The following is a 22,040-nucleotide window of genomic DNA, read 5'->3' on the forward strand; positions in this document are numbered from 1 at the left end:
GGGTATCACAGTGAGCTGGGTGGGCTGAGACTTCCACTTGGCTAATAAAGTTGGGCACTGTGTACGTAGGGGATAGGCCTGGCTTCCTGGAATTATACCAAGAGGTCTGGGGGAACCTACCATTTTTGGGGGTGCTAGCCTTGAGGCTCAGGCAGGAGGGGTGCTGGACCAGTGTTCACAGCTCACCATCACCTCCCGAGCCCAGAGGACCTAGTAGGCTTGCCCAGATGAAACCATTCCAGCCCTCTATCCCACACCCTGACTGACAGACACATTACCAAGCCTCCTGAGTGACTTCCTAACCCAGCCTCGCTCACGTCAGGTCAGTCGCACAGGCCCAGAACTAGTGTCCAACTTTGTTTATTACAGAAGGTACAATGAAAATGCCGGGCCATCCACTGGCTCCCTGGGGCAGCACAGGCAGTCGCACAGGCAGTCAGTCCCTTCGAAGGTTCTTGAGCCTCTCCTCCAGGTCTGCGTCTGCGTCCACCAGGGCGGAGGCTGCAGCCTCTGCTTTTTTTCCACTGGCAGCCACACTGAGGGAGCCTCCGGTGGAAGGGAGGTCTGCAGAGAGTGGGGATTAGGAAGAGCACCCATGCAGAAGGGAGTAATGCAGGGGAAGGAGGTGGTGGCTGGGTCACAGGGTTAACACAGGGCCCAAGATGTAAACAAACACTCACTTGACAGCTCATCTGTCAGGCTCAACCCCAGTTCATCTAGGACCTGGGCTACAACAGCATCACTAGATAAGGAGAGAATGCTTAGGATCAGGCGCAGAGCCAGGTATCCCTCCCCACCCTTCTCGCCAGCCGTCTCCAAACCTCTCTTCTTCGTCATCCTCATCCCCCATGGCGTCATCGATGGCGTCGTTCATCATCTCCTCCTTCATGTCCATGATCTCTGCCTGCCGCTCAAACTCCATCATGATCTTCTGGATCTGGGGCAACTTCAGCTGAAAGGGGGAGGAGGGTGAGTTTGGGCCCGAGGTCAGCAGTGGTGGGGGGTGATGGGGAGAGGCAAACCTGTCTGTTCATGGTGCCCATGGCTTTGGTGACGCCCTTCATGGCTTGTGCCATTGAGTTGTTAGACTTGAGCGTCTGGATCTTGAGGGACACAGCCTGGATGTTGGCCCGCATCAACACAAACTTTCGGACGTACCGCCTGGTACGCACCAGGTCTTTCGCCATGATCCGGACCGCGTCCTGAAGAGGGGACAGAGGGCAGGGAGCGAGCCTTGGGGGTGTGCTCATTGCCACTGCGTGTGCCCACTGAGGCCTTCAGGGGCTCCTGGGGATCTGCCCCAGTGCTCACCGCCGCCCCCCCCCCCCCCCCCCCTCCCCCCCGCCATGCGTCTTGGGTCTCCACTGCACAGACCCCTCAATAGGCTTCTCGCCTGTCTGGTCCAGGAATCCTGAAGAAAGCCAGACCCACCCTTTAGGAATCCTTTTTCCTCAAAGGCTAGTAAACACCCATTCCTGAATTTCAATCTTGGCCAAAGAAAATCGCCCCCTCCACCTCACATAGGCTGCACCAAATCCTGATTCACATACAAAGGTATCCAAGCTCAGCTGTGATGTCCTCCCCAAAGCTCCTTGCCTTGCCCATCCCAGGAAACGGCACCTCCTCAAACAAGCTGCTCAGGCCAAAACTCAGCCATCTCTTGCTAGTTGGCCCTTAGGGCAAGTGGAATCTCATACCACATCTATTGAAGTAACTCCTTCAACTCAGCCCTCAGCTCCCACTGGTGCCCACGATTCTAAGTGGTCTGGCATGGGCCACTCTTGAGTTTCCCTATTATTCCCTCACTGAACATCTGCTGTTCTGACACACTTGACACTTGGCTCTTCGCAGGGTTGCCCTCTTAATTACTCAAGGCTCTAATATCAACTCCACAGAAGCAGCAGTTTTGGACTCTGAAACTAAGGAAAGCCCCACTCGAACCCTTCATTCCATTTCCCTAGAACATGTTAGTGTTTTGTCCCGTTTGCTGCAGCCCCAGGGTCTGACCAAGCGACGTCACCTGGCCTGGAGTCTCAGCCTGTGCCCAATCAAGCTTACCATCTGGCCCTGCTTGGCCATTTTCTTGATGTCTGCGATGATTTTCTTTTCCTGGGTCTCGAGCTTCTGTCGCTCACGGTCCAGCTCTCGCATGGCCCGGTTCAGGGCGCGCTGGTTCTGCCGCAGCAGCTCCTCTGGCGTCTTGCGCCGCCCAAACAACAGGTCCATGGCCGCGGGAGCCTACCAGTAAGCCTGGGGCTAGCGTGAAACCTGGCTGCAGGGTGGTGTGAGGCACAGCTGGGGTCACATTGTGTATGGGCGGGGACAGACGAGGGCTCACAAAAAGGAAAAGGGTGAGCAGGGAGAAAACGAGTGAATGGAAAGGCCAAAGAGTGGAGCCTGGAACTTGGGGAGCCCCAGCCACCCCAGCTCCTCTTACTCCACAGTGCCCCTACGGAGGTTCTGGGCTTCAATCTCCTCCTGACTCTGGGATGAGACCCTAGAATGTCCAATAAACCTAGGCTGGAGATGACCATGTGTGGATACAGCAGGGGAACGGGCGCGGGGAGAGGGGGCTCGGAACCTGGAGCTCCAAGGACAGGCCTGTTGACAGGGTCCCTAACATGAGGAGCTGGAGGCCGCAAGTGCTACAGACAGGGTCGATGTGGGGGCTCCGAAGCTGACAGTGCGTGGATGGCATTCAGTTTAGGGCGGGGGTCTTAAATGCTGAGGGAATCTGGGTGCGGAGAATAAGGCTGGGGAGTGTTGGGGAATCCTGGACAGAGGGCGGGATTTTAGGTGATGGGGTGCCTTGTTCACCCAGGAAACTCTTGGGGCCTTTCGGGGGTCTTGGGCACCGAAGGCAAAACAACATGGGGACCCAGAGGATAAGGGAGGGTCCCATGCAGGGGCGAGGCCCTCGAACGCCGCCGCCCTCGCGCCCACCCAGGACCCGCGCCCCAGTAGGGGCGACTCACCGGAGTTGGGATGGGGACTCGCTTCCGTTTCCGGGTCACGCTCCTCTCGTTCAGAGCCCTGGAGCGCCCACCAACGACAGCCCCTCGGTTCTGTCGCCTCGACCGTCACCGCCGTTTCCGGATTAAACCACCTGACGTCACACGCCCCGCCGGCGCCCGGAATGCTGGGCGGGGACAAGAGCGCGCGTGCGCACGCGCCGAGGAAAGCGCCGGCCACAAACGCATGCGCAGCAGCTTCCGCCTCGCTGCCGCAAGCCTGGTATTCCGTAGGTTCAAGTCCAGCCTAAGGGAGCGGAGGGCCCTGTCCCGTCCTGGCCCTGTGGGCTTGGTGCCCTTTCGGGCGCCTTCCTTCCAGCCACCCGGTGGTCCTGCACCCCACCACGTCACCCACTGTAGAGCCCTGCTCATCCGAGGGACCCAGAATTCGCGCTGATGTTTCCGAACTTCAGGTACCCAGTGGCATCAGGCAGTTTTCCTCCTCCAGCAGGAGGGCAGAACAGTAGACGGTGCGGACTTAGCCCCTACGCCGGCTCACTGCCGGGAAGCCAGTGGTCACTGGATCCTGCCCCTGCCTTGTCCCAGAGCGGGATCCATCTCACCCTGCCCGAGGCCTGGGGCGGGGTTTCCCCCGCCAGCACGGTCTCAGGCACCCGGCAGCCTGCCCAAGGCGGGGCGGGGGGTCCCCTCACACCACCTGTGAGCACACAACTCCCACCACGCTTGCTGCAGGAGCTCCGGCGACCACGGCCTGCCCCTCCCCGCCCACAAAAGGAAGAGGCGGAGGCCATGCAGTAACATTCCCCTTTAATAGCCTGGTGGGACCTCCAGTGGCGGAGGGGTGGGGTGCCGGGTCCCCAGCCACCCAACCCCCATAGCCACCCACCCCGGAGCCCAGAGTAGGGGGTGGGGCTGGACAACACCCAGCGGGGGGCTAGACAAGCCAATTCATTTCCCATCGCTGAGCGGGTCGGGGGAGGCAGCGCCGACCTTAATCACGTGGTGGTTAAAAAAAAAACAAACTAGGAGCGGGTAGCAGGGAGGGGTGGCCGGCCAGGGCACGGGATTCCCCCACCGGCCGCCCCATGTCCCCCCACCTGTGGCCTCCAATAAATATCTGCAGGGGACGCCGGGGCTGGTGGCCCTGGCAGGGGTGGGTATGCGCCAGCCCTATTTCAGGCAGCGCTCGAAGTAGGTGGAGCCGATATAGCCACCCCGCATGGAGCGCTGCACATTCTGCTCAAACAGCCTCCGGTTATTCTGCAGGACCTCGGCGGCTTCCTTGTTCAGTGGGTCTTCAGGGTTGGGCTCCTGTGGCCGGTATGGGGGGCGGGGGCGGGGAGGTCAACAAGCCCAGAAGGCAGACGGCCAACCTTCCCCAGCCGCCCTCCCACCCCCACCCCTACTCACCAAGAAGAGATACTGCAAGCCATAAATTATGGAGTTTATCGTAAGGACTGGCTTCCAGTCCTCTCTGTGGGCAGAGAGCATCATGATAGGGGCTGGTGAGCGGGCAGTCACCCACAGGCCCTGCTGGGACCAAACAGGTCAGACCCAGGGCATGGGACAGCGCGGTCGGGAAATGCTAGCGGGAGGGTGCGGAGAAGCACAGGCCAGGGAGAAAGCCAAGGTCAAGCCATGAGGAAGAAAATGAGCTGGAGACAGAGGGACACACAGACCACAAGGGGGAGGGAAGGGAAAGAAACTGGTATAGTGCAAGGTCACTAAGGGGGCCTGGCAGGCAGGGCTGGGCAGCGTAGTGGAGGGCCAGTGCCCTCACCTGAGGATGTTGAGGCAGACGTTGCCCTCGAGGTCAATGTTGGGGTGATAAACCATCGTCTCACACTTCACCTTGGGGGGGTCATGCGGGTAACCCTGGCCCACCTGGCTCCAGGAGAAGAGAGGGCAGGTGGATAGGTGTACAGCAGTGCCTGGCCGGGGCCTCAGCTGTTGCTTCCTCAGCCCAGGGAGCCACCCCTGCCCACCTGAGACTCACCTTAAAACTGAACACAAACTTCCCGCTCTTGTAGAAGCCCTGTGAAGGAAGAGGAGAGGAGTCAGAACCCTGCTCTGCAAGGTCTGGCAGGTTAACCAGGTATGCCAACTTGAGGTGGTGTCACCTGCCGTGCCTGAGAATCCAGTTAAGCGTGCCCTCACCTCATCAGGACAGATAACCAGCTTGAAGTTGAGGAGGTCGTCTGGATCTGAAAAACTGATGTCACACGTCTTGGGCAGATTCAGCTCGTTTATGTCTGGGTTTTCACAGCAGAAAAGGGCAACAGGCCGGGAAGGGGAGAGATAGGGGGTGCTCAGAGCAGGTGCCAGCATAGCCTCCACAGCCTCTCCCAAGACCCCGGCTCTGTCCTGGGCAGTGGGCCACAACCCCCACCCTCTCCCTGCCCCTCCTGCTCCGAGTCTCCAGGCAGGCTCTTCCGCATCTATGGAACACCCTGACCCAGGGTAAGCTCCAACTCTTCTGAATCTACAGTCCTAAGTCCCCCAACCCAGCTCCTACGTGTTCCCACTCCTATGTGCCCCGCCAAGAGCCTCTGACTACCCCAAACCCAGCATCCTGACCGTGACCTCTGCTTTCTAGAGAAATCTCTACTTGTCTGCCCAGATGCAAGGATCTTATCCCCCTTCCTCACCCTAAATCACCACCACCCCCAATCCCTGGCCCGCTGTCCATACACTCCTCTCTGCTTGTCATCCTAAACTCAGGATCCCATCTGACCTCCAGATCTGTGAGTTCCCAAGCCTCCTACCCTATACTATTCTGAGCATAAGATTTCCAGCATCTCTAGCAGGATGGTTTACACCCAAACCTACTCCTATCTCTACAATCCCTGGCACCCAGTATCCCTCCCTCCTCCTGTCACCCCAAACTGACATGTGACTCCCCCAGACCCACGACACCCAGGCCCCAGAACCTACTTCACCAGGCCTGACTCTGATTCCCAGTGACTCTAGCGTTAATACATTAAATCTCCCACCCCGATCCTCAATCCTCGACCCCACTGTCCGTATCTTGTCTTCCTGTCGCCCAGGTTCCCGTCTGACCCCCAGACTCTCGAGTTGCCGGTCTCCCCCTTCCGCTGCCACCCTCAGATTCTCGGTCCCTAGTATCAAACACCTAGCTTTCCGAATACGCTCAGTGCCCCCTGCTCGGTCCCCCTACCTCCGACCACTTCGGTGATTATATTACCCCACCCCTGGCCCCTCGGCCCCCAGGCCCTGCTCTCCAAACCCCACATCCGCGGCCTCCCCGTTTCTGACACCTTTGACCCCTGGCAGCCGCATTACTCCACACCTGACTCCCGTATCACCCCGAGCCAGGCTCTGACCTCCGACCTCCACTCCCATCCCCCGACTCCCCTTACCCTTCTGGATCCGCAGCTGCGCCGCCGACGCCTTCTTGCTGCTGCCCTTGGTGCCGCCCGCCGACTCCTCCTCCTTCTTCTGCTGCTTCAGCGAGAACAGCTTGATCATCCTGCCGCCGCCGCCGCTGCCGCCGCTGCGGGGCCCGGGACCCCGGCCACCCGGCCCCCCGCCGCCGCCCGCGCCGCCTCCGCTACTCGGACCCGCCGCCGCGGCCTCTTAGGCTGCTGCCGCCGCCCGCCGGGCCTGCCGCGCTGCTCCGCGCCCACCGCGCGGCCCGCGTCGGCTCCCGTAGTCGGCTCCGGCCTGGCCCGGCGCCTCGGGCCCGCTCGGCGGCGCTCGGGCCCGCTCGGCTGTTCTCGGGATCACTCGGCCCCGCCCCCACCCGCCGCTCCCTCCTCTCGGCCGTCCGCTCCGGCGTCCTCAGGCCGTGTCTCTGGGCCTGGTCACTCGCTCTCTTCGCAAGGGCTCTGCGGCTCAAGGCGGAAGGGGGAGGCGGGAGCTGCGGTGGCCGTGTACTAGACAGGAGGGCCGGCTTCCGTGGCAGCAGCGGCTTCGGCGCGGAGGTCCGCAACGGCCTCGGGCGCCCCACCGCTTCGGCTATTTCCGTCACCTGCCCGCTTCGGCTCTTCCCGTCCGGCCTGCGTTGTGCGCTTGCGCAGCCGCCGCCACCGCCCCACGTTGCTCCGCGCTGGGTCTTGGGGGTCGAGCTCCTTCGGCTTGGCTCGGGTATTTCCGTTCGTGCAGGCCGGGCCGGTCACTTCCGGGGACGCCCGCGAGTCCGGGGGTGGGGTGGGGGGGTGGTGGTGGTGGTGTCGCCGCCATATTTAAGTGGGGCAGATGCGGGCCGCCTTACTTGCGGGCCGCCATGCCCACTCGCAGTCGTGCGAACGGCGGCGCTGGTGGGCCAAACGAGGGGCTTGTCCCCAGGGGCCACAGACCGAGGCAGGGTTAGGGTCAGAGCCTGAGCAAGGCCAGGAGCGTGGCCTAGAGTGCGTGACCCAGAACCTTCGGTGTCCCGTCTCAGGCCCAGAGAACCCGCTCGCAGAGAGTCTGGTTGAGGTAAAGTAACAAGTAAAACATGTATTGTGTCAGAGCGTAGTATAACACTGTGGAGGTTTACACGAGCTCACACACTTGGGGGCAGCTCTCCGCGCGGGTCCAGAGTTCCCCGCGGGTCTAGAGTCGTCCCGGAGGCGACCTCCGGCCTTCCGCCGTCTGTTTGCGCGAGGTGGGCGGAGCCAGCCTCCCCTCCAATCGTAGCTCAGCGTGCGTCGGAAGGCGGGAGCAGGCGGCGCGGAGCGGCTCTGCGGCTTCAGGCTGTCACCAAGGACACCGTCAGGCGGTGAGCGGCGCCGCGAGAGCTGGTCGAGGCGGGGGCCGGGCCCGCGGGGAGGCCGGGGCTCTGCCCCTCAGCCTTCCCGCGTCCGAATGAGGCTCCTGCCGCACGCCCCATCCCGTCGCTCAGGCGACTTGCCACCGTCTTCTGGAGCACCGTGGGAGTTGTCCCGGCGGCCTGGTTGGCCCGCGCTAGTGGTGGGCAGGCTCAGCCCATGGCCTCCTCTTGGCGACCCCGGGCCGATCCTCACCCCAGAAAGTAACCTCCACCTTTTCGCGCCGTGGTTTGGTGTCCCTGCCGACCCCAGCCTTCTCCCGGGTACCTTCGGCGTCCTTGGGCTCCGTGGGTCTCAGATCCCAGTCGTGGCTGTGCAGCCGTTCCCTTTTCCTCCCGCTTGCATTCCGTTTTTGCCATTCCAGAAGCCCCCCCTTCAACCCTCTGGTTGTCCTCGCCCCACACTGCCGGCTTCGTTGACTTCCTTGAGAGCTGTGTGCTGGAGAGGTGCTGGGGTGAGGCTGAGCGATCGGAAGCTGTAAAAAACCTCAGGTTTGGGGCGGATGAGATTGCAACCATCCTGGTGTTCTCAGGCTTCAGGCATGACTGGTCCTGGGACGCGGAGGACTCTTCCAAAGTTAGTTTCCCTCTTTCTCTCTGTTCTTCTCATCTGCTCTACTCTTGGTGATTATCTTTGTACAGGACGTGAGGGTTGGTGACCATCCTGCAGTTTCCAACCAAAGTCTCAGGGATGGTTTTTATTGGCCAGCCTGGTTCATGTATCCATCCTCAGTCCAGTTGCCGAGACCCTTCAGCTAAAGTCCCATCTCGGGATAGAGTATTCATCCCCTGGAGAGGTAACAGTCCACAGTTAGTCTCGTGTGATCTTTGATCTTGTGGTTACCCCACTGTGCAGTGGGGAAGACTTGATCATGAAACAAAATGCTAAGTAAGGAAAGGGGGCCATAGTGTCTGGACCGAGGAAGAGAGGATGGCCTAAGTGAGGCAGGCGCCTGGCTTGTGGCCCTTGGGCCTGCCGCCTGTTAGTAGGCAGCACAGTTGCTTAACACGTGCAAAGGCCCTGAGGGAAGCTGGGGCCAGTGCTTTGGAGGGACTGGGCAGAGGACCAGGCAGAACCTGGTGGGTGGGTTGTGAGGGTGAAAGTGCACCTCGGATTGTTAGCCTAGCCTCTGGGCCCTGCCACTGTGAAGAAAGGGTCTGTCCAGGGAATGAGGGAGTAGGAGTGGGCAGGGCAGGGAGGCTGAGTGCTGTGGGCCTCCAGGCTGGAGGTGGATGGCTGGAATCAGAGCAGTGCTGATTGGGACAAGTGGGTAGATTTGGGAGGCTGGGGTGCTGATGAGAATAACTGGATGGATGTGGCATGGGGCAGCCAGCTGGGCTTGGAAGTGGACAACATGGACTTGGATACAGACAGTCTGGAGACAGGCTGGCTGGGCACTGTTGTAGCTTTCCTAGATGACCAGTGCATAGGTATTCTTCTCCTGGGTTCTTCTATGGCTCTGGCCAAGTGGTCATTCTGTCCAAGCCTTCAGTCTTGATGATCACATGGTAACACTTGGGTCTTGACCTGTAGCTGTGTGACTGGATTGCAGAGGTGTCCCTGGCCAGCTGCAGAAATGACCTTTCATGGGTGGCCCTCACATAGCTGTTCACGTTGACTTCTCAGAGGGCTGTTTTGGGACGTGGGTCCACGGACTTCTCAAGGACTTGGGTGTGGGGTCCCATCCGGGTGTCTCCATGCTTTTCACGTTTGTTGTAATTTTTCCTGTGTGAAATTTCATGTTTTTATGTAGTTGTATCTGCACAGATTTCATGATGAACACAAAGATGACCAAAGATGAGTTTTGTTTTAGATTATAAGTCACACAAGTCATTAAAAAAAAAAAATCCACATGACAGGATTTTATAAAGTTCCAGCAACATTCCTCCAACCTGAAACCACTAGCTTACTGGCTACCTGTGTTCATTCGTGTGACTTCCCTGATCTGATTCTTCAGCCCCTTCCTGTCTTCCTCTTCCCTCTGATTCTATGTATCCCACACTGGGTTTCTCAGAACCCTTTGTGACCAGAGAACTGAGTGCTGTCAAAGGGCCCAGGGGACCACCTCCCCCACCCCCACCCCGCAGCTTCCCAGCCCTGATCTTGCCACACAGGAGTGCCTCTGCCTGGGGGAGTGGCTGACCTGCTGCATGTAGTAGATGCCAAGAGTGATTCTGGTTGTGGCTGGGGCTAGGCTACCGGGGAGGGATAGAGTTGGGGTGGAGGGGGGCTGAGGCTGGGAGCGGGCCTTCTCTCGCACGTTGGTAGGAAGCCTCTGGCCCAGGCTGCTTGTCTTTTCCTGATACCAGGGCCCAAGTCTTGTGGGGACCAGGGTGACTCAAAGTGGTAGGTGAAATTCCAGCTGCATTTCTGGAAGGGCTGTTCCTGGAACCCTCTAGGCCTCTAGACCAAGAGCAGGCTGACACCAGCCTAGGGTGAGGTTTAAGTCCCAAGCCCGACCCTGCTGCATGAAGATCCCCTTTTTGGAACTGCCTTTCACCCACGGTCTCTGCTACTTCCGGCATCCAGTGGGGGAGTGGGGGGCCGTGTCGAGGCCCCAGCGGTAGGAAGGAAGGGGAGGACAGGGCAAAAGCAGCAGTGGGACAGGAAGAGGCCGGAGGGGTCCAGAGGTCCCGCCCTCCAGTCTGCAGGACTCTGACCTGGAGCTGCCAGTGTCTGTCCGCCTGCGTGTCAGCAACTGGTGTGTCCTCTGTGTGGTTACTGCACGCATGACAGAGACCCTCCAGTTGGAGGGGACTTAGGGCTCGTGCCCGGGGCCAGGGAGGGAAGAGAACAGCCCACGGTGGCACCTGGGGGGCCGGGGAACTGGCCTGGCCTTGCTGCCAGCTTTGGTTCTCAGACCGGCTGGAGTCTGCGGGAACAGAGGAAAGTCTTACAAGACTAGAGTCCCACTTAAAACCTCACAGCTTTTACAGCTAAGATATGGCTTCCTCGGTTTCATAAACATATAAACTCAGGCTGGCAGTGGCCTCATGGGCACCCGTTTGATGCTTCAGCACCCGATGATCTTGGCTGGCTGGCAGGGCAGTGCCCTCCCGGTCCTCCACTGGCCGTTGGCTTGGCCAGTGGAGAGGTGGGTGGAAGGCAAATAGTACAGGAGCCCCGCTGTGAGGGGACGTCCTGCAGACGGGGGCAGGCCCTGCTAGGCGCCACATCTGCCGGGAGCCCTGGGTCTTGCAGGAGGCACGTGGTTACAGAGAAGGTGGTAGACCAGTAGCATGGGCTGAGAGGGGTCCCGGCGGGTGGGCAGACAGTGGGTGCAGACCCAGACGGAGGTTCTGTGTATTGTTTATTGAGCACCTACTGGGAGCCAGGCCCTAAGAGAGCTGGCTTGTACCGACACGATCACGGGTCTCAGCAACCCCATGAGGTAGGCGGAACACCTACCTACACACCCTGCCTCCAATGGTGGACGACGGTGGGGCCACGTGCTCTGGCTACTCTGCACTGTGCACGCGCTGGTGCTGAATGAGCTTGGTGCTCTGCTGGAAGCGGCGGCCGCAGTCCTGGCAGGCGAAGGGCTTCTCGCGCCGGTGGGTGCGCAGGTGCTGCGTGAGCGTGGGCCGCTGGCGGAAGGCCTTGCCGCACTCGGGGCAGGCGAAGGGCCGCTCGCCCGTGTGGATGCGCCGGTGCTGCGTGAGGTTGGCGTGCTGCCGGAAGCGCTGGCCGCACTCGGGGCAGGCGAAGGGCCGCTCGCCCGTGTGGATGCGCTGGTGCTCGGTGAGCCGGGAGACCTGTGTGAAGCCCAGGCCGCACTCGCGGCAGCGGTAGGGCTTCTCGCCCGTGTGCGTCCGCTGGTGGCGCGTGAGCTTCAAGCGCTGGCTGAAGCGCTGGCCGCACTCGGGGCAGGCGAAGGGCTTCTCGCCCGTGTGCACGCGCAAGTGCTGCGTGAGCGTGGGCCGCTGGCGGAAGGCCTTGCCGCACTCGGCACAGGCGAAGGGCCGCTCGCCCGTGTGGATGCGCCGGTGCTGCGTGAGGTTGGAGCGCTGGCGGAAGCTCTGGCCGCACTCGGCGCACCGGAAGGGCCGCTCGCCGCTGTGCACGCGCCGGTGCTGCAGCAGCACCGCGCGGCGCCCAAAGCGCTCGCCACACTCGGCGCAGCCGAAGCGCTTGTCGCCCGTGTGCACTGCCTGGTGCTCCAGCAGCGCGCCGCGCCGCGTGAAGCTCTGGCGGCACTCGCTGCACGGGAAGGGGCCGGGGGGCTCGGGCGCGCCGGGAGGAGCGGGGGGCGCGACGCTGGGGCCCGGCGGGTCGCCGTGGATGCGCTGGTGCTGCAGCAGGTTGGAGCGCTGGCGGAAGCTCTGGCCGCACTCGGCGCAGCGGAATGGCTGCTCGCCCGTGTGCACGCGCCGGTGCTCCTCCAGGCGCGCGCTGCGGCTGAAGCCCTGGCCGCAGTCGGCGCACACGAAGGGCCGCTCCTCCGTGTGCGTGAGCTGGTGGCGCAGCAGGTGTGAGCTGCGGCTGAAGCTGCGGCCGCACTCGCCGCACACGAAGGGCCTCTCTCCGGTGTGGATCTTCTGGTGCCGCAGCAGGTTGCTGCGCTGGCTGAACACCTTCCCGCACACATCGCAGCGGCCCCCTCGCTCAGCTCCGGCCCCTGTGCCGGGGCGCCCCCGAGCCCGGCTGCGACCCCTGGGGGCACGCCAGCTCGCCGCGACCAGTCCCCGGCCCACGCCCTGGCGGGCATCCTCCGTGGGGTCTGGCTCACCTCCCAGGTCGCTGGAGAGCACTAGCGCGTGTGAAAAGCCAGCTTCGTGGGAGGCTGACTTGAGTCGGCCTGTGAGGCTGGCCACACCGAGGTCCCAGGGCAGGTGGATGTGGGGGCTCACGATGTCTGGGTCCACAGAGACGCTGTCCGTCTGGAGTGTAAACCCTGCATGGCACAAGGGGATCCGCTCATTCATGACAGAGAACCCGCTGGTGCCCAGAGACACTCAGCCCTGGCGAAAGGGCGTGAAATGGAGCAGCCTAGAACCGTCCAGGGAGGCAGACAGCAGTCACCTGGGCAGGGGCAGGGCTTCTGTCTGAGCAGGCTTCCGGAGGCGGTAAGGATGGGACAGACAGCTGGAAGACTAAACACGGGGGGCCGGCTTTCCAGGTGTGGCATACGTTTGCAAAACCGCCCTTCCGGAGGGGCTGTAGTGCAAAGGTGGCCCTTGCACTGGGCAGGTGGGTGATGTTGGTTCCCACAGATGCGGAGAAGTGGGCGGGTTTGAGGGAGGCTAGAAGTGGAGCGGACAGGCGGGAAATTCTGGCACCAGGACTTCTGTCTGCTGTGCCGTGCCTGTGATGCCCGCGGGACTCCTGTGGCGCCGCTGAGACCTTGTGCAGCCACTGGGGCACAGGAGTCTGGCCCTGTCTGTAGGGAAGTGTGGACGTGGTGCTGTGGCATTTACAGGGCACACGGAACCCTGGGCCTGCCTGTGATCAGACAGGGTGGGCGTCTGGCTCAAAGGAGCAGGCTCCAGCCAGGCTGTGAGCACTCCATCCTTAGATGCTGGAGAAGGGAGGAGATGTAAGCACGGCACAGAGGAGGAGGGGGTTACATCAGGGACACAGAGAGGGGAACAGGGGTGTCAGGGATGACAGAAAATCTATAAGCTGCCAAGGAAAATGCAGATAAATTATAGTGCATCAAAGGAAATAATTTGTGCTCAGCAAAACCCTCGAGTTAAAAGATGAATGACAAACTGAGGAACCCTCCAGAGGCAAGGGTCTAATTAACCAAAGTAAGAGCAGCAATCAGTCAGCAGGAAAGAATGTGGGCAGAAGACTGGAGAAGGAAAGGGAATGTCACTGATGCTTAAATTCCCTGAAACATGCTTAGTTCCCCCCATAAGAAAACTGTACATTAGGGCTATACTCGTCTGCAGTTTCACATCCTTACTCCAGAACCCAAGTGTCTGTGTGCATTGCTGGTGAGCACAGACAGAAGTTGGTGTCATCAGGTACATCAAACAATAAATTTCCCGTAGGCTAATCCAGCGATTCCACTTCTAAGTACTTCTCCACCAGTTGTGTTCCTCCCTGTGTGAAATGACCGGTATAGTGAGAGTCAACTCCTAGGCAGGTTGATAAGAAGTCTAGGGGTCCCCATGGAGAGAGGGTCTGGAGTTCTCAAGGAGGCAGAAAGGACAAACTTTCCTTCTACTTTCCTTAGGGTTATATAGCAATAATGTACCCTGCTTGAGGACCTGGGAAAGCCTTCAGGCCCATTCTGTATCTCGAAATGCAAGTCACGGGAGTGGGCCTGCTGAGGTCTTCACAACCTCCAGGCATTCCTGATTCACTGTAGTAACTAATTTGAGAGTATATAACTCCAGTGCTAAGACTAGCAAGGGGGTACTCTTTCTACCCCCTTCTGATGTCCATGTCAGAAGCTTTCTCTATCTCCTTCATACTTTAATAAAACTTTATTACACAAAAGCTCTGAGTGACCCAGCCTCGTCTCTGGCCCCGGATTGAATTCTCCTCTGAGGCCAAGAACCCCGGCGTCTTTGCGTGATTCAGCAACAACCTTTCAATAGGAGGGTTCTCAGTTCTCACTGAAAAATAACTCAAAAGAGTGTCAGTGGGAACCTGGATGGGTAAACAGGTGTGTCGTGGGGAGCTGTCCAAAGAGGAGGGCGCTTGCTGCTGTGTGTTCAAGTGGGAAGATGCACGAAAAATGTCAGGCAGGGAACAGGGTGAAGATTAAGCCTCCATGTGTGTTTTAAAGATGGCAAATGAGTATGCATCCACATTTGTGTTTGCTTTCCTGCGCACAGAATCTTTCTGTAAGTCCACACAAAAGACCGGTGCTGCTGGCTGTTGGGGTGCAGGACCGTGTGACTCAGGCAGGGGAGGGGCGCTCCGCTGTATATTCCCTTGGGCCTTCTGAATTTCCTAACGTGAATGCTACCTATTCAGAATGTTCTCCTGATGAAAACACTGGCTGCATTGATGTTCTGTGGAGGGCAAGGGGAGCAGCCAGGACACCCGGTGCGGAGCCCACAGTGGCTGAGGGAACCGGTATTTGAAGCAGGGGCCATGGTTGTCTGTGGGTGAGTGCAGCCTGAGGAAAGATGGGACTGCAGAGAAAGGACCTGCCGAGGAGCTGTAGGTGGACCGCCAGTGTGGCTGGAGAGAGCGGAGGCTGCGCTCTGCTGAGAGGCAGGGCGCTAGCTGCCCAGCAGGGCCCCCAGCTGAAGGCTGAGACAGCTGAAGGGCTGGCTGCCAGACCTCTCAGCTTCAGCATGCAGCACTGACAGAACATAAGAGAAGACCCTTAAAAATACCTGGCACAGCTCCAAGACAAGAAAGGACCGTCCAGAGCTTGTGCACCGTGCTCGAAAGTGGTGAGGCTGTAGAGACTGGGGGCTGAGGCCAGGCTCTGCTGTGAGGCTGGGGGCTGAGGACTTGGCCTGGGTGAGCTCAGTCCACCCACAGACCTTTGGTGTGGGTGAGCCTGCAGAGGGGTCTCCACTGAACAGCTGGGGGCCAGGTGAGCCTTCCAGTTCAGAGTCACGATGGACTCTGGCAGCCTGTCACCCAGGGTGACGCTTAGTGCAGGGACAGACGAGGAACTTCCCGAGCCTTGAAGGGCAGGCTGTTCGCAGTGCAACCAGTGGGAGCACTCGCACCTCAGGAAACCAAGCTAGCTAACAAGTCCAGAAATAACATCAGGTATGTCCAGGTTCTCAAAGGATGGGTCAACATCCATGAAGAAAGAATGAGTTTGGGCCCTTTATTGATAAAAACAGCAAATGGGGACTTCTGGGTAATAACAGTATCTATTTACATTGGTTTCATTGTGAAACAGCATTAAAAACCTCCATAAAGGTTTTCCTTGGTTTTGTTTTCTTCAAGGTATAAAATCCACAAAGATGAAGAGGAAAGGAAACAAAGCAACCCCTGACTTTCTACTCTGGATGGGAGACCAAGCAAACAGTAACTGTGCAGCAGTGGGGAAAAATGGAAAGAAATCAGCCTGTCTGATCTCAAAGGCTCGGAATGTTCAGGATTCGGAAGGACCAGGTCCCTCTGGCCATGCAGGTAATCAGGCAAGGAGACCAGGTGGGTAGGGGAAGCTGACTCAAGCTGAAGCTGGGCTACCTCAGGGAACAGCGCTTGGCCCTCTCTGCACACAATTCTGAGGAAATGGAGGATGCAGGCAGGCATTGCAGCAGCTCTGATTTCTGGATCTCTTCTCCCATCCTGGCAAAAGGCTGGGTTGAGGGTGTGCACCAACACTGAGGAAGTCGAGGGGGTAAGCGAAGCCACCCAGGGGACTGAGAAGCCAACCTGTCTCCTAGCCGGGATGCAGGCAAGAGGCTAGACATGCCTTCTGAGGACACTCAGAGGAGAGAACTTAAGACCCTCACAGCAAGGGCGCCGCCTCCACGCAACCCAGCCAGGGTGCCCTATGACTCCTTCAGTGGCGTCCACGGTTGCTCCACTCACCCACATGTGTCTCCTAAGAAGTGGGTCTCTGTGGGGAGCAAACTCTTCATCTCTCCTAGCTGCCCTCTCTCACCTGCCAGAGAGATCAGAGAGAACTCTGGGAGAAAGCTTGAAGACAAGTCATCATTTGCTGGGCTCCAAAATCACTGTGGATGGTGACTGTAGCCATGAAATTAACAGACACTTGCTCCTTGGAAGGAGAGCTATGACAGACCGAGACAACGTATTAAAAAGCAGAGACACCACTTCGCTGACAAAGGCCCATCTAGCCAAAGCTGTGGTTTTTCCAGCAGTCATGTACGGATGTGAGAGTTGGACCATGAAGAAGGCTGAGCACTGAACAATTGATGCTTTTGAACTGTGGTGTTGGAGAAGACTCTTGGAGAGTCCCTGGGACTGCAAGGAGATCCAACCAGTCCATCCTAAATGAAATTTAGTCCTGAATATTCATTGGAAGGACTGATGCTGAAACTGAAGTTTGGCTTCAGTTTGGCTACTTGATGTGAAGAACTGACTCACTGGAAAAGACCCTGATGCTGGGAAAGACTGAAGGCGGGAGGAGAAGGGGGTGACAGAGGATGAGATGGTTGGATGGCATCACCGACTGAATGGACTTGAATTTGTGCAAACTCCTGGAGACAGTGAAGGACAGGAAAGCCTGGCGTGCTGCAGTCCATGGGGTTGAGAAGAGTCAGACACAACTTAGCGACTGAACAACAACAAATTATTATCCTCAGAGAAATAAGGAAAGATGTTACAACTGTAAGAACAGAAAGTGGCTTAAGTAAGTATTCAGGGAAAGAAGACACTAGTGCGAATTGAAACTCTACTAGCAGATGTGAAAATCTCAAAAGGAGAATCTGGAGGATATCTGAAGAAATTTTCTGGAAGATAAAGCAGAAAGAAAGGGATGGGAAATTGCAGAGAACAGAACACTGGAGCATTTGTCCTAGAGTCCAATAACTGAGTAACAGGCATTCTAGAAACAAGAGAACAGAACAATGCAGGGGAAGGAACTCAAAGAAACAATTCAAGCCAGCTTCCCACAATTGAGAAATTGAATTTAAAGTTAAACAGCCTTACCAACAGTGGTGATAAAAAATGTTTTGACCCAGTTTTACAGCAGTTAAGAAAAAAATGTTTGGAGACCGAGTCAATAAAAAGAACTCTTCATCCAGCCAAAATTCAGTGTAATGTGGAGTGTTAGACGAATGTGTTTTAAATATGTAACACCTCTCAGAACTTTACCTCCTGCTCCAGAGTTCACAGGAAGGTCCACCAGAACATGGGAGTAAACCCAGAAGTGGAGGGGCCCAGGAAATGGGATGAAGACGAGGTGGGGCCTGGATGATGGTGGGCCATCGCAGGCGTGTGACTGAGGTGGACCGCGCAGGGCGTCTGGCCTGAGCCTGGGCGGTTGGGTGGGACACTGTGCTGTCGTGCCCAGTCCCCACCTGTGTGTAGGTCCCTCCTGTCTGTCCACCCTGCTGACCTGCTGTCCGGTCGGTGGGACGCAGGCCTGGAACCTGGGGGCCATCCAGGATGCCAGGGCTGGGAGAGGAGGTGGGGAACGTGAGTCCTGCTCTCAGGAGGGTTTATGGGGCCAGGAGGTTAATGGAGGGCTTGGCTTTGGAGGGCAGGAGATGCTGAAGCAGGCTGAACACTGCAGGGGCTGCCCAGGCAATGCGGGTGCGTAGGTGACGCTGCAGAAAAGGGGCCCTGTGTTACTCACCTGGGGAGAAGATGCCCCCAGCTTCGTCCTGCCACAGGGCCCTGTGGTGCTGCCTCCAGGAGGAGCCCTCAGGCCCAGGCTCACTATGGGGGGAGGCCTGGTCCAGCACCACGCCACAGTCCTGAAACCACAGTGGTCACTGCTGGTCTGTGTAGCCAGGCCCACCCAGGAGGGACCTACCCGGCGCCCACCCAGCCCCACGTGCTGAGGCTCCCAGAGCAGGGACTCACCCGGGCCTGGTCGGGGAGCAGAGTCAAAGGGGTCCCCTGCAGGCTGCTTAGAGGCTGAGGACGCAGCGGTTCTGGAGAAGGAGGGTGCGGTCAGGAAGCTCCAGGGCGCCCCACCCCGCTGCCCTCCTCAGCGCTGTGGCAGGTGCCAGGGTCCGGTGGGGTGGGGCCTGGGGCTGGCATGCAGGGGGATCTCGGGACTCAGGAACGCCGTGTGGGGGCGTGTCTGGCACCTGCCCGGGAGGCGGAGGAGAGAAGGGCACCCCCCCCAGCACTTGGTGCCCTCCCCCGCCCCCCCAGCAGACCTCCTCGGGGAGAGGACGCCTTTCTCCCACACATGGGAATCCCAGGAGCCAGCGCCATGCTGAGAACGTGGAAGGAACCACAGCTGTGGCAGGCTCGGCCCACAGGGGAGAATGGCCACCACTGGCTGGGCAGGATGCGGGGGCTGCCGAAGCAGAGGGCACACCTCCTGCCCTTACCTGGCTCCTCGGTAACCTCGGACTCCTCTTTCACCCGCAGGCCCAGTGCTGACTGCTCCATGGCCCCAGGGGGCATCTCCAGCCCAGGTTCTGGAGTCTCAGGTGTGGGCTGAGGGAGGGCCTGGAAGTTGGGGGGCTCTGTCCTCTCCGAGAGCACCTCCTGACCTTGCACCTGGACCGTGACCTGGGCAGGTGCCCCCCATCAGGAGCTCAGGTAGGGAGCTCCCTGGCCTCCACCCTCTCGGGATCCCAGGGGTACTGACTCGGCCTCTGAGGACCCACGGCCCCCAGAGACTGACAAGGAGGGCAGGGACGCCCTGCAGTTGCTCTCCTCTGCCGACACCGCCTGCCTCCCCCCCAACCCTGCGGCCTGAGTCCTGACTCCAGCTGATGGAGGGCTGCTGTCAGAACCGCGGCTGCCCTGGCACGGGGTCTGCTGCAGGTGACCACTTGCAGACCGCGGGGGACTAGCATCCTGCTGAGCAGGGCGCCACCAGGATGAGGCGGAGACCCCAAGCCTCTGACTCACCCATCTGCGGGGCCCTCCTGGCTCCCGGCGGAGGCCCTCGACCAGGGCCGCGGCCTCTTCAGGGCTGCCTGGCTGTTGTTCTCGCACGCGGGCCTGGATCTCGGGGGGTAGTGCGCCCATGAACTGCTCCAGCACCAGCAGCTCCAGCATCTGCTCCTTGGAGTGCGCCTCGGGCCGCAGCCACTGGCGGCAGAGCTCCCGGAGCCGGGCCAGCGCCTCGCCGGGCCCCGCGGCCTCCTCATAGCGGAAGCGCCGGAAGCGCTGCCGTGCCGCCTCTGGGCCCGGATCCCAGGCGACGGCTTCACCCTCCTCCTCAGAGTCCTCCAGCTTCACCGTGACGGGCCCCTCATCTTTTAGGGATGCGCGGCCCCGGGAGCCCAAAGCCGACGGCCTCATCGGAAAGACCAGGCTGGGGCTCCTGAGGCCAGTGTCCACCCCCAGGGAGAAGCACGCGGAGGCTGCTGCGATGGGGACAGTGGCGAGCGGCTCAGGCCGGAGGCTGCCGCGTGGGGCCGGCCAGCCCTCGCTGAACCCCTCCAGCTGGGCGTGTGCAGTCTCTGGTAACCCCCTGTTCCTGGGCTGGTTCTCAGGCCCAGAAGGCTCCTCCTCTGCCCGCTAAATCCCACCCGTCTACACGCACGGCCTGAGCCCTGCCCTCAGCCCTCTCCCTGCAAGAGAGATACCTACGCCTACGAACCCCGCCGCCGGGCGTCTGCACCACCGCCACCCCGCCCCCGCCGGCCCATCACTGCGCCATCCACTCTCTGCGTGTTTCTCCGACCGGTGCCCCCCCGCGTGGTTTCACAGGGCATCCCCCCTCCGGCGGCCCCAGCCCACACCTGTGCGAGGCACAGCACTCTGACGCCATCCTCCCCCTATCCAGCCCCCTTTTCTGAGCCCCATTATCTCCTCGACCTCCCGACTCAGGTAGGGCTAGCGGGTGATGGCGTTTCAGAGAGGGGTGCCAGGGGCCCCAGACCGCTGGCCTCGGAGCCTGCGAGGAGAGCCGGAGATCCTGACCCAGCCTATTTGCCAGGTAATCCTGCCATGTCGCTGGTGCCACTGTGAACCTCCGCTCCCCGGTCTGCAAACGGGGGCGACCCCCGCCCCACTCGCGCTGCTCCTGCAGCTGGAGGTACGGTGCGAGTTTTGGAAAGAAACCGGAGTTTATTACGTTTGATTTCGAGGCCGCCCGATCCCCTGAGTCTGACCTTGGCTTCTTAAGGCTCCAAGTCTGCCTGGAACCCCAGGGGAAGGCTGGGCCTCCCCGACCCGGCCGGCCCTGCGCAGCTTTCCCAACTACATCGACCAGGAGCCCAGGCGAGCGGCGCTGGCCTCAGGGAGCCGGGGCAGATCCGGGTGCCGCCATGGCAACGGGGCGGGGACTCCAGGCTCGGTCGCCGTGGCAACCCGCGGTGATCGCCGCGCCGCGCGCGACAGCCCCGGGCCCGTCTGCAGGGAGCGCCGGAACCCTGCCCCGCGCCCCGCACCCCGCGCCCCGCGCCCCGCAGGGCTGCCGTCCGGGTCCCTGCCCGAACCTTCCCGGCCGAGGGCCCGGCCCTCACCTCGGCGCTCAGCGGGCAGCTCCGCGCTCCCGAGCATGCGCACTCGCCGACCTCCCCTCCGGGCCGGACTACAGCTCCCAGAATGCTCCGCGCAGCAGCACACGCGCCGCCTCGCACCCCGCCCTGCTCCCCGCCTCAGTTTCCACGCTCGCCTCAGTTTCCACCCTCCTCCCGCTGTGATGCCGGGCAGTGTTTTTCCGGACGGTCGGACCACTCTTGGGGCCGTGTCTCCCCGCTCTCCCAGCCTCACTTTCAGGCGTCCCGGCACCCGTCGACGCGAGCTTCTCAGGGGGAAATGCGCCCAGCACCTTCTTCCGGGCAGCGCGTGCCCCCGCCAGCAAGTCTCCCTGAATTCTCTGCGGGGCTTCCAGGAGTTAGGGTTCTGCACCGATCACGGCCCTCGCTAGGACGCCCTCAGCCCCCGTCTCCATAGCAACTCCCAGCCGAGACTGGGTCACCCCTTCCTCCGCCCTGGGACCGCAAGCGAGCCGCCCATTTTCGCCCCGCAGAGAGCCGGGGCCCCGGGCCCGGGCCCGAGCGGTGTGGTCGGTTGGCCTTCCGCGCGCGTGCGCGGCCCGTTGACGCTCTTTTGTTGTCATCGGCGGTAGGCGGGCCCCGGGCGTCTCCACAGTAACCGGTGGGCTGAGCAGGTGGTTTCCAGGGCAACCCCGTGTACCGGCTGGTGTCTGAGAGGATGAGAGAGGTGGGGTGAGGGTAGAGATGCTGAGCGAGCGAGACAGCGAGGAGAGAGTGAAAGTAAGTGAACACATAGTGACAGAGACAGGCAGGACAGACAGCGTGGAGGGCTTTCAGCTCTCAGAGACCTAGATCAGAGAGTCAGGGCTGGTCAGACGTGTGTCAGAACAGTCAAGAGGGAGAGAAATCAGGGCCGGGATGGAGAGGAAAGGAGAGACAAAGGGTGAATCGATTTACAGCGAGACGTGCAGAGCGAGAGATTCAAGTGACAGGCGAGGATCAGGAGTACAGAAGCAAGAGGAGAGACGGGGACAGAAATTGGAGATAGAGTGAAATGGGTCGAGAGTTTTTCAAGGGTTCAGAGAAGGGTGACAGCAAGAAGAGAGACAGACAGAGCAGGAGGGACACTTGTTAAGGAAACTTACCCAAAACTTGTCAGTAAGAGAAAAAAGATGGCTGGAAGTCCTAGCATCGTTTCTAGTAAGACTGCTTCAGGTTGTCTGATTCCCTAAGCGAAGCAACTCTTTTGATCAGAATTCAGATACTGTGACGTTAGATGCTAACTTGTAAACGGTTGATAGGTTGTAAATGTTTTCTGTCCA

General features: G+C 60.0%; 3 protein-coding genes across 9 annotated transcripts; all 3 read right to left on the reverse strand.

The window, feature by feature from the left end:
- Positions 1-344: 344 nt before the first annotated feature.
- Positions 345-3,132, reverse strand: CHMP2A (charged multivesicular body protein 2A). Of its 3 annotated transcripts, none has more exons than XM_065927005.1 (6): positions 2,976-3,132; positions 2,059-2,272; positions 1,023-1,202; positions 822-952; positions 681-742; positions 345-564 (listed from the first exon to the last, which is right to left on the reverse strand). In XM_065927005.1, the coding sequence occupies exons 2-6, from the start codon at positions 2,224-2,226 to the stop codon at positions 437-439; spliced, it is 669 nt and encodes a 222-aa protein (XP_065783077.1). In that variant the 5' UTR covers positions 2,227-2,272; positions 2,976-3,132; the 3' UTR covers positions 345-436. The 3 variants fall into 3 exon arrangements, with proteins under 3 accessions (XP_065783077.1, XP_065783079.1, XP_065783078.1); XM_065927007.1 differs by having other exon boundaries at positions 2,059-2,238; positions 2,976-3,131; XM_065927006.1 differs by having other exon boundaries at positions 2,059-2,295; positions 2,976-3,123.
- A 630-nt stretch (positions 3,133-3,762) lies between these two features.
- On the reverse strand, positions 3,763-6,999 carry UBE2M (ubiquitin conjugating enzyme E2 M). Its single transcript, XM_065927009.1, has 6 exons — positions 6,353-6,999; positions 5,130-5,224; positions 4,969-5,007; positions 4,753-4,856; positions 4,383-4,446; positions 3,763-4,283 (listed from the first exon to the last, which is right to left on the reverse strand). The coding sequence occupies exons 1-6, from the start codon at positions 6,459-6,461 to the stop codon at positions 4,143-4,145; spliced, it is 552 nt and encodes a 183-aa protein (XP_065783081.1). The 5' UTR covers positions 6,462-6,999; the 3' UTR covers positions 3,763-4,142.
- Positions 7,000-7,722: 723 nt separating this feature from the next.
- On the reverse strand, positions 7,723-21,294 carry MZF1 (myeloid zinc finger 1). Of its 5 annotated transcripts, none has more exons than XR_010661782.1 (6): positions 19,178-21,294; positions 18,649-18,832; positions 18,170-18,240; positions 17,940-18,060; positions 11,153-12,638; positions 7,723-9,469 (listed from the first exon to the last, which is right to left on the reverse strand). XR_010661782.1 is itself a non-coding variant. In XM_065926974.1 (5 exons), exons 1-5 carry the CDS (start codon positions 19,571-19,573, stop codon positions 11,203-11,205), a joined length of 2,133 nt encoding a protein of 710 aa, XP_065783046.1. In that variant the 5' UTR covers positions 19,574-21,294; the 3' UTR covers positions 9,533-11,202. The 5 variants fall into 5 exon arrangements, 3 of the variants coding, with proteins under 3 accessions (XP_065783046.1, XP_065783045.1, XP_065783044.1); XR_010661781.1 differs by having other exon boundaries at positions 7,723-9,503; XM_065926974.1 differs by lacking the exon at positions 7,723-9,469 and having other exon boundaries at positions 9,533-12,638; positions 18,649-18,757.
- Positions 21,295-22,040: the final 746 nt, after the last annotated feature.

Source organism: Muntiacus reevesi, chromosome 2, assembly GCF_963930625.1.
Source record: "Muntiacus reevesi chromosome 2, mMunRee1.1, whole genome shotgun sequence".
Classification (NCBI taxonomy): domain Eukaryota; kingdom Metazoa; phylum Chordata; class Mammalia; order Artiodactyla; family Cervidae; genus Muntiacus; species Muntiacus reevesi.